General features: G+C 33.0%; 1 protein-coding gene and 1 pseudogene across 1 annotated transcript; one reads left to right on the top strand and one right to left on the bottom strand.

The window, feature by feature from the left end:
• Window positions 1-2,981: 2,981 nt before the first annotated feature.
• On the bottom strand, window positions 2,982-10,512 carry LOC110710057 (annotated as a pseudogene).
• LOC110710059 lies at window positions 7,937-8,656 on the top strand. The gene has a single exon (XM_021888315.1). It carries the CDS (start codon window positions 7,937-7,939, stop codon window positions 8,654-8,656), a length of 720 nt encoding a protein of 239 aa, XP_021744007.1.
• Window positions 10,513-11,563: the final 1,051 nt, after the last annotated feature.

Below are 11,563 nucleotides of genomic sequence, written 5' to 3'. Positions count from 1 at the left end.
TTGCAAATTTTCCAAAACGAAAATCAAAATCAAAGATAGAGTAATTAATAGAAGAACTTACCACTGCCTCTTTGATTAAACCCGCCATAGTTAAAATGCTTGTGTATTTGGATTAGACAATGAGTGTGAAATATATTGGTTTGTTCTACTTCTGCCTAATTTAGCACATCTAGTAGAAGTATAAGTTAAGGTCATTATCCATGTTTTTAAAAATTGTTGCACGAATTTTGATAAAGAAATTAAGAAAGCTTATGAATGACATCCACGAGGCAATTACAAGGACACGTGGTTTGGATTTAGGTTGCACACCTTTCTTCATTAAATTGACAAGTGCTAGTGAAGTCGTGACTCGTGACATTTTCCAATGTTATGCGAGGATTATTTTTATTATTATTTTTTTTTTTAAAGAAGATAATAATCGGTTGTTTTTTATCTATGTGTCAAAATTTTTAAATCTTATTCATTAGTTTTGCTTAGGTGGCGAGCAAATTTTTTAATTCTAAAATAAATTATTAATCTAATTTTTCATTAGACAAAATAATACCTTTTCTTATGTGGCGCGTCATGTGCTCTCGAAAAATGTCTACTTTATTTATATATATATATATATATATATATATATATATATATATTAAATTTTGAATTATTTATAAATAATTTTAAATTTAGGTATCATTCACTCAAAATAGTTAAAAAAACACTTTAAAAAAATAACTTTAATTATAACACAGTAACATTTATTAAAATTTGTGTAATTTTTAATATTATTGCAAATTTGAAATATAACCTTATGTTAAACATAATGACCTTATTATTTATATTGGCCAGCATTTTAAAATTATCATTAAAAAAAATTAATTTTTTATGACCTTTATAAAAACACTATTACTTTTATTTTAATAAAATAACTTTTTTTTTTTACATAGTGACCCTTTTTTAATTAAAAAAACGATCATAGTATCTTTACTATTAGTGGTTCACAATAAATTAATACTGTACTTTTCAGTTTTTACGCTTTTAGTAATCCTAAGCAAAGAAATTGATTAAATAAGATATTAATTAGTTCAATTTGATAAGTTGGTAGTTAAAGCGACGGAGAGCTCAAATCAAATGGATAGATAGAACTTCCCTCTTGAGTCCTGATTCCATTAAATTTATAACAATTCAATCATTCTAGTTTGGGTAAGTCTTGTATGTGGGTAGCCTGGCTACATTAGTTTATAAGAGTAATATTCATTTATATGTATAAGTAACCTTAACTTTTCATAAGAGTCTCCTCATGTTGTCCATAAAAGTAACCCAAATTTATTGTATGAGTGAATTCAAGTAATTTAGAAATAAGTAACTCCATTTGCTCATTCGAGTAACCCCTATTCCTTTGTTTTAAAAAATCCACTTATATAAGAGAGTAGCTCTTATTTCTCATTTAATTAACCTACATACGCATTAAGGTAACCCCATTTGCTCATCACCGTAACCCCCTATTACTTAATTAAATACTTTTATGTGATTATTTGAAGTGGTCACACCATGTGGCTAGCCACATATAAGAATTTGTGTTCTAGTTTTGGGTTGAGTTCATTGCCCATTGGTTTAATGGATATGATAAATCAATCAAAATTTGATCATTTTCGAGTTAGATGTCTTTAGTCACGCATATTTCAATTTATATCATATTAAGTCATATACTTTCGAGTATGTATAAATTTAAACCAACTAGATTATTCAAATCAATTATTGAATATGATTCCGATTGGATCAAATTTAATAAGTCTAACCCTCCAAGGCAATCCCTCAAAGCTCTCAATTATTAGCATTGGAGTTCATGCATAGCAAGCATGCATATAATAATTTGCCTTTCATATACTACAAGCATTGGTGATGAGCTTAATGATCCATCTTTCCACATCTAATTTCCTCATTATTCTGCACTAACAAAGATGAGTCTCTTAAAGCATGGATTCTCCCCAACTTTAGCGGGGAGCAAGGAGATGTGTTGGACGGTCCAAAACCACTGAAAATTTTTAGTATAGAAATAATTAAATAAAAAACAAAAGAATGGCATAAAATGTCTATTTAATTCACAATTATATTCCTCCCAACTTAGATGATTTGTTGTCTTAACACGTGGATCCAATAGCTAAAATTCTCTTTTAACACTTTGGGTATAATTAACACACTTTTAATTGTGCTAAGTTGGATCCCACATGCTATTCTTGTAAGCTAATTAAGTTAATATTAATCAATTTTTAGTGGAATGAATTAGAATGAATTTTTAACTAAATTAAATCCAATAAAAATTTATTATGAGAAAATTAGTGGAATAAAGTCTAACTAGGGACCATTTTTCCATTCCCTTATACCTCTTAAATTCCATTAGTAGTAAAACTAGTTCATTCTATAAATATTTAGTATCACCTTAAGTAATGAAGAAAAATACTAGTATTGATCTCTCAACTATGTCCATAATTTTCGCCATTTAGGTCCTTCGGAGTTTGAATAGCTTGATCATGTCGACGGAAGGAGGGGAAGACGAAGAAGACGGAAAAGTTTCATGATTTTGAAGATGGGATTGATACAAACAAGTTGATGTAAACTTGACCAAAACCGTCAAGGTTATAAGGCAAGTCAACTAGGCAAAGGGAAGGCAACGCCTTTCTTCCAGTTTTTTTTCTAACTGTTTCTGTTTTCGCTTCTTTGTAGTTGGAGCTTGCTCCCTATTTATCTGCATGCTGTATGATTCTCTAGCTCCCTATGTATCTGTATGCTGTATGATTCTCCTCCTCGTCTTCTTCGGATATGTATGTGATCTAAAAGTTGTGTGTTCTTCCTTAGTTCCTTCTTAAGTAATATTGTATGCAAATATAGCAAGTTTCTGCTCTGTGTAAAAATTGCAATTCTGATTCGATATCATTGTAATTGATCACTCTCTGGTCTATGTTTTTTACAATGCCTTTAGGATGCAGCGAAACATTTACAGATAGCATAATTATTTATATTTTTGATTTCTGTATTTCCACAATATAGATGAAAAGGTAGAACAAAAGTAGCCAGACTTCATCATCACTTACATATATTGAATATACATACATCATGCATAGTGTTCTAAACATGAGTTGAAATCGAGTCTAGGCAGTAGCTCACCTTCACCGAAAGTCACATAGAAACTGGAAGAAAATTATGGGCTTGTATGCGCTCAATCAACTGTATGCAGAAAAACATACAAGAAGCAACAATCAGATGAAAGAACTTGTATAAGTGGTCAACAATGTACAAACTCAGTTTAGCAATGAGAAGTGAATATTTCATTAACCTCAAATCCTATTACTCAAGGACTAGGAAGGAGTGGCTGCTTATTTTTCCAGCCTAAGAACCTTGTGCTATATGTGTTAAGTCATATGCATACCGTTCTTCAACATTATCACAGTAGCTAGTCTAATTTGACATCCGTACTAACACTATCATATGGTGCATACGATTTAAGGCTTTAAGCTCAGTAACTCAGCTTTTAACTCAATAATGTCTTTACCAATAAAAAAAAAAAAAGTATGGTTTAATCAAGCTTCCTAAAAAATTTCTCATGGGTTGGGGCATGCTATTATATTCTAGTTCATGATTTCAATTCACTATATAAATCAACTCGTGGAGGTATTTCTTCAAGATGTGGCGTCACACACTTTCAAACACAACATGCTAGCTTGACAGCAATCAGCCTTCCAGTTTTCAGCCTTCAATTTAACACCAGCTGAGCTTGTGCCATACAGATTCAATATTATAATAAGACTGAGAATATGTCTCTGTCAAATAGAATTGATCAGTCAACGTCCTGCAATAAAAACAGGACTTGGGGATAGGCATCAATCAATGGCATGATGCCTGAGTAAGGTTCATTTCTTATCCCTCTAGCGTTTATGCTAGCTTAATGTTCATACACAGAGAGCTAATTTAGGAGCAGAGAAATCTTACCGAGATTAGAAGGTTGAAATTTCCTTCTGCCTTGGTAATTGTTCAGAAACCAAAATGTAGAAAAGGCCCATAACTCCAGTGTGTTTCTGAGAACTGCTATAATTGGATTCCAGAACCAGGGTCTCTCCATCATTAATCTTGATTGAGCCAGGGTCGGGGTAACAGGTGGACATTCCAACGATATATCCAGACTCATTTCCTACTTCATTTCCCTGTCCATAGGTTGGAATCGAGGAACAGATAGCCTGCCCATCCTGATATCAAATATATAAATAAATCAGAAATTTTATATGTAAAGCTTTAGTGATAAGTAAATGAAATAACTACACACCCTGGATCCTATTTTCATTTACATGTGACCATGTGGGTTATCCAAAAGTCATATACGGTAATATTTGTTACATGTTTTTCCTTCAATTGCTGCCCTAATTAGTAAATCTCTTTACTTTATCTGGAAGGACAGAACAATTCTGATGCAAAGAATTCGACTTCATAGGAGCTGACAGACAGGTCTTCGGGAGATCAGAGAGTCCTATAGTCTCCTAATGGACCTAAAATCCGAACATGGGACAATATTTTAAAGACAAAGTTATAAATACACCAAGTCAACAAGCTTTTAGCATATAAGACTATCTATAGAAGTCACTCAAGACACATAGATGATAAGAATTCATAACCACCTTTCTATAAAGAGCTGAACCAATTCCTCCGGCATGCTGATGGGCAACACCATAAACTAAATATCCTCCTCTTGGCATATTAAAGCTTATCCTCTTATTGTCGATGCAATCATTAGAAGACACAGTAGATGAATCACAAGGACTGACTTCATACTCTACCTGCAGGAACATTGAAATGAAAAAAAAAAAAAAAAAAACAATGTCAATCAGACAAAAAACATGTTTGACTCAAATTGGCTGAAGGGCCAGAATATACTCCTGTAGCACCAAAAAGTTACAAAAATAAAAGGCATAAAGAAAAGTTACCAAGCAGTGATGCCCTTCATTTGATGCCTTCCAAGTATCAGTAATATCAAAGATATAAATTTTTAACAGGTAGAAATGATTCATTCCAATCAAACCACTTGACAGTGTACTTCAGGTACAACTTCCTCAAAGAATGTGCAAAACCTTCCTTCACCTTACATTGCGTCTGATCATAGCAACAATACAATCCTCCTTCGTAATCTGGGCTTATGGGTCTACCATATTCATCTATGGTAGAATTGTAAAGACTGCACCTGCATTCAGTGCATCCCAACCTATCCACCACACCTCGAGTATCAATAGCGTGAACATTCACCAACCATCTCTCCTCAAACCCTTCTGGTACTTCATCTGGATTACCAACCTCTATTGCATAAGGATCTGGCACGTGTGTGACCGTTTTTCGGGTTTCAGAACCTAATCCAAAATACTGTCCAAGATTTTTACACACTCCAGTGTTTCTGACCACCATAAAATCTGGCCCCTGACGAAGTGTTGGCTTGCTTCTTAGTCCTTTATCCTCCAAACCTTTACGTACATAGTATCTCACAACCACCCAGTGATGGAGATAAGTGTCTTGAAGAGAGACAGAATTTCCAGCCTCATCAACTACTTCAGCATTGAAATCCTTAATGCCAATGTGGCCCTTAGGAAAGTCGATGTTATAATAGAATTTGTTCACTACTGACCCGGGTTTCATGGCAAATTCAGGAGATAGATAATCAGCTGATTTCATCATGCTGTCATCTAGTACAAGACCAGTTATAACTTCACAGGACACGGCCAGAAATAAAGCTAGGCAGTAGAGCCATGATTGCTGAGGCTTTACCATCTTCACTGCATTGGCCAGATTGAATGGGTCAAATAATCTGCAAGGACTGCAACAATAAATTACATCCTTCTAACAATTTTGATATAAATGTTCAAAAAATGGTCACTAGGTGTTTCAAAATTGTTATTTACAGAATAGCCTTTGGATCTGTTATCTGTAACACAGTGTTCCTTTCATGCGAGGATTCAAAACAAACAGAAAGTTACATGTACGTCCATGACACTATAATAGAATGCACATTTTCAAGTTAACAAACGATGAGAATTTATAGTCCCTATTGCATATCCAATCTAACCCGGAAAAGGGGCACTCTAAAGTGCATATGAATGTATACGGCTAAGACAGACAAGAGTGATCACTCAGTTCTGCTCAAGAAGTTAATGAAGAATACATATCAAAATAAAATAAAAAAAATAGCATACAGTTTCTACTTTCTAGGCAAATTTAGCCTCAGAAGCTACATATAATATTGCTTTCTACGGGCAAAAAAAGGGATAAATTATACATGCTCATAAGCTCCCCACTTAATACTTATGACTGTTTAGTCAAGCGTCAAACACGTGATTCAATAATTTGGCTTCAAAGGTTTGAGCCATAGACAAGACCAAGATACAAAGAAGCCAAAACACTTTGTAGCAAGGACAACCATGCTATCAAGCATAGCATGTTCAGCCAATCTTGGCAAAAGGGCCATACCAAATTGGCAATGACCAACAATAATATACTTCGTATAGTTTAATTTTAAAAGGTATCCTCTAGGAATATTTACTGATCAGTAATTACAGAGGAATTTTATTTATTTAGGAAGTTTTAAAATAAGAAAAGACTGTTTTGTAAGGCCAAATTTTCCTAAAAGTATTCTAACTAGTGAAAGCTTCTTATTCTTAGGCCTGGGAGGTTCATTAATCCCATAAATGGGGTGTTAAGCTCATCGTTTAAGCATTTGGGAGAGGATTTGTAAACACTGGTGAGTTATCATACATTTCATTACTTAATACCGATATAGTTAGGATGGGGGAGTTACTCCACATTATAGATTGTGGTTTCATCTAAAGCATTTCAATGTCATTTTGTGTGTTTCTATCACTGCTGTGTGTTTGTTACAGACAGACATAAAAATTTAAATTTTAAAACACATTTTAACAGCAACAAAGCACTGTTATTTCACAAACTAAGCCATAAGTAATTAAAATTTTATGGCACACAAGTGTCTTTTTCTCACCACAAGACTCTAGAGGCAGATGAAAATTACGTTTTACAGGTTATGTTCCTAAACCAAAAATATTCACATCACGGTTAAGTCTTCACTATAAGACCAACCAAATATAGAGCAGGAGATTTCCTTGCAATCTAAAAGCCAAAGTTACTTGTAATTTGTAAAGTTGTCAGTATCTTATAATCAAAAGTTGTGTTACTGAGCAAACTCTTGTAGAAACTCCATTAGGCTACTTCCCAGCTTCCTGCCCTTAAGGGCATCTTTAAGGGTGAACTATTTAATTGTTCACAATGAATAAACAAATAAAGTGGTGGCTTAATGACAAACCTTTAATGGTTCATGTTGAGTGGTCATGGGTTCGATTGCAGGAGCAAGCATTTCCATGAATTAATTCGCTGTGGGCCCCACCAATATTTTGGACTGGGAGCGCGCCACTTGGCCCAGCCGCTGCTTAACACGTGTGCACTGTTTTGAATATATCCGTTGTAATTTTGCAACGGATATATTTTACAAAATACAAATCAAAAAAAAAAAAAAAATTACCAACGACTCTATTTTTTTCCCCTCTATAAATAGACACCCATATTGATATATTTTTTTCAACTTTCAAAATTCATTTTTTTCTACTATATTTTTCTCTTCAAAAATCCCCTCTATAATTACCAATATTATTATTATTTATACCAATATTAATATTATTATTGTTATTATTATTTTTAATTATTATCATTAATATTATTATTAATATTATTATTATTATTATTGTTTTTATTATTATCGTTATTATTATTTTTATTATTATCGTTATTATTATTATTATTATCGTTATTATTATTATTATCGTTATTATTATCGTTATTATTATTATTTCTATTATTATTATTGTTATTATTATTATTATTAAATTTTTATTTTTTCCAAATATAAATTATAATTATGGATGCTAAGAACTGTCCACACGCATGGAAGGGGCAGTATCAAGGAAGAGAAGGAGTTGCAACTCTCATACTGGAGGCAGTTGCGGACAGAGATCTATGGATATGGCATTCGTTTTTTGGGATGCCAGGTAGCTGCAACGATATTAATGTGCTTCATCGATCCCCTGTGTTCGAAGACGTCTTAGAGGGTCGGACACCTCCTGTCAACTTCGTAGTCAATGGTCATCATTATACGAATGGGTATTATCTTACTGATGGAATCTACCCTAGATGGGCTTCTTTTGTGAAATCCATTACGAGTCCACAAACTCATAAGGATCGTTTATTCGCAAAACACCAGGAAGCTGCAAGAAAAGACGTTGAACGTGCATTTGGGGTCCTTCAAGCTCATTTTGCCATTATTAAAAAGCCGTCTTTGGCGTGGGATACCGACATACTCCACAATATCATGCTCGCCTGCATCATAATACATAATATGATCGTTGAAGATGAACGAGAGACGTATCAAAATAACGTTAATACCAATGAGTTTATGAATGCTGGAGGGAACGCTAATGAGGACACTACCGAGTACCGTACTGATCGTATTGTGGATATCGGCTTACAATTGTCTAGTAGAACAGAGATTGAGGATCAACAGACTCATTTGCAGCTAAAAAACGACTTGGTCGAACATATATGGAATAAATTTGGTAACAACGAAAACTTAGGCAACTAGGTTTACAACAAATGGTTATCCCTAAGGACATCTTACAAAACGATGTGTAGTTGTGTTTTTTTTTTAAAAATAAAATGTACTAGATTATAGTTGTAGAACTGTAATCACGATTTGTACCTCCTTTTTTTTATGTTAATTAAAATTAGCTGCGTTGTTGTTTAAAAAATATTAATCACAAGAATTAATTTTTTAAAAAGCTGATAAAAAAACGCGATAATTTCTTAATTAGTAATCACGATTAAAATATTAAATACGTCAATTAATTACATTGACATCGGTTAATAAATTATAATTATGAAACAAAAAGATTATATTTACAAAAATAAAATAAGGTGGGGTAGGGAGTATTGATGATGAACCATTGTTTAGTGTTTATTGTTAAGAGTGAATATTGTAAATGATTTGTTGGGTTGATGTGGATGAGAGAGAAATGGTGATAGTGACTCATGAACCATTTTTTTTTTGTTCACCAATAATGGTGCTCTAACATAACTAGCAAATTTTTTAATAGGGTAGCCATGGGACCAAAGTTTTAACAAATTAGAAAATGACAATCAAACTAATTAGTCTAGGCTAAACTTCGGTCCCGTGGCATGCCCCATATTATAAATGATTATGAGGGACTACTAACTGACTCTCACATTAGCTATAAGTGGTCCCACCAATTTTCTCTGTCATCAACCTCATCCAACCAAAAATAAAAAAAGTAATGAAACTTATATGTGACAATCAAAAAGGAATGAAGGGAGTATTAATTTGTAACCATTATAATTGATGTAAACACAAATTGCACCTCTTAATATATCTAAAAGACCCTCCTTTCTACCATAGTTGCATAGTTCAGTAGTCCGAGATAGGGTATAGGTTTGCAATTCACTACCTAATTTATGCAATATTTCGCCTGTTTGATTCACAAGGAACTCATATGTAACATTGTTGGGGTGTTTGGTTCACATAATTTAGATATAAGGTATAAGTTTAGAATGGTTTAAACTCATACCTAATGTTTATTTTATAATTTTAAGAGTTTCAAGCCCATATCTCAAACCCCCGATATGGGGTTTGTGAGATATGGGGTTTGGCTCATTCCCATACTTTTAGCTAAGTATCAAATAAAAGAAAAAAAATTCATTTCATACTCATACCAAACATATGGTATTGAAAAACAAGTTCCAAACCAATACCACTATGATTTCATTCTTGATTTCAATCTCATACCACTTTGCGAACCAAACACCCCCGCCCCTTACTTTACAATAACAAAATTACACCCTAATTAGTAATATTTCTTAGGATAACAATCAAGACATAGGCAAATCTTACCCTAACTAGCAAAATCGCCACACATAAAAATGCCACACAAATCGAGCAATTATTCATACTCTCAAAATCAAAATCCCAACTCTAAACTAAATCATTTCACAAGAATATCAAGCAATGAAATTCTTAAGAACCGACTCACTTTTACTGCAAATATGATCATAATGTGTACAAAACAAGATTATAATATGAATTTAAACCTACAACATTCCATAACATCTACTGTTTCACATAAAAAGCATTAAAAAAAACTGTCATATGATATTAATAAAGGATCAGGCAAACCTATAATATAACCAAATCAATAATTTGGAAAGCATTTATATAAATTTCTGATAAAAGGGTACAAGAATAAACATGAAACATACCCGATAATAAAATGGTGAAGATTTCCGAAGCAAAATTGAGAATGTAGAAAAGAGAGAAGTTAAAGAAAAAAAGGCTAAATATAGAGAAAATCAGAGGAAGTGAGTAAGCTAGTTTGGGAACTACACAAAGCCACGAACACGAGCAAATATGGTCCACAATATTTGGCTGTAATTAACATGAGCTCATTGATGACGAACTTGGATTAATTGCTTTGATAATTGTAGTGAGATTTTTCTAGATGATAAAATTCTGTTCTTTCTAAAGATCGTTTCGTTCGTACTGTCAATTTATATAGTAGTCCAAATATGAGATTTTGTTACGGGTATGGATGGGATTTATCTGTTAATAAATTATAATACAAAGTATGATTTAATTATTCGTTTGCTTTTTCTTGTGTGACCGGCCATATGGTATTATGGTGTGGTTTGGGTTAAATATTAAGAGATTATTCGGTAAATTAAGTGTTACTTATTCTGAGCTTATTTAGGGCGTGTTCGGTGTTAGCTTTTGAGTAGCTTTTAGTGGTTTGATCAAGTCAAACCACTATTCAACAAAAAATGTGAGTGTTTGGCAAAGTAGTGGTTAGGGTAGCTTTTATTGGTGGAGGTAGCTTTTGTGAAAAGTTAGAAACATTAGCTTTTGAAATTAGAGGTAGCTTTTCATGTAGCTGTTGAAAATTTAATCAATAGTTTTAAAAATAAAATATTGATTTTTATATGTAACAGCTAGTCAACCACTACTTTACCGAACACTCATATCTAAATTATTTATCTTCACTACTAACAGCTTGTTGACAGCTAACAGCTACCTCCACAGTTACAGCTACCTTCACAGCTATATTTTTCCGAACACACCCTTAGTCGAGTTGCAAGTTTTTGCTGGAGTTATTTATTCAGAGATTTACTTATTTTGAGATTACTCAGTCGATTAACGCGTTTTATGTGTGAGAGTAACCACTAACCGACCGAGTAACCCCTGATCAACCAAGTAACCCCTAAATAAGGAACCCCTAAGCTAACCGTATAACTCTTAACCGACTGAATAACTCCAGAATAAGTAACCTCGACCACAAGATGTGGCCAGCCACACATATAAATTTTTGTGATTACCTATTTTGGTTTCATACAAGTTTATATTGGATTTATTTTCAATTATATTTGTAGTTTTTCTCTTTTTTTTGTTAAGGCTTGTTTTTCGCATAGGAGAGTTAGGTACTAA

Source organism: Chenopodium quinoa, unplaced genomic scaffold (assembly GCF_001683475.1).
Source record: "Chenopodium quinoa cultivar QQ74 unplaced genomic scaffold, ASM168347v1, whole genome shotgun sequence".
Taxonomy (NCBI): domain Eukaryota; kingdom Viridiplantae; phylum Streptophyta; class Magnoliopsida; order Caryophyllales; family Amaranthaceae; genus Chenopodium; species Chenopodium quinoa.
The sequence above is the reverse complement of the archived record's forward strand: the minus strand, read 5'-3'. Positions and strand labels throughout refer to the sequence as shown.

Coding starts and splice junctions, on each gene's coding strand:
- LOC110710059 (XM_021888315.1), top strand. CDS start 7,937: ATGGATGCTAAGAACTGTCCACACGCATGGAAGGGGCAGTATCAAGGA.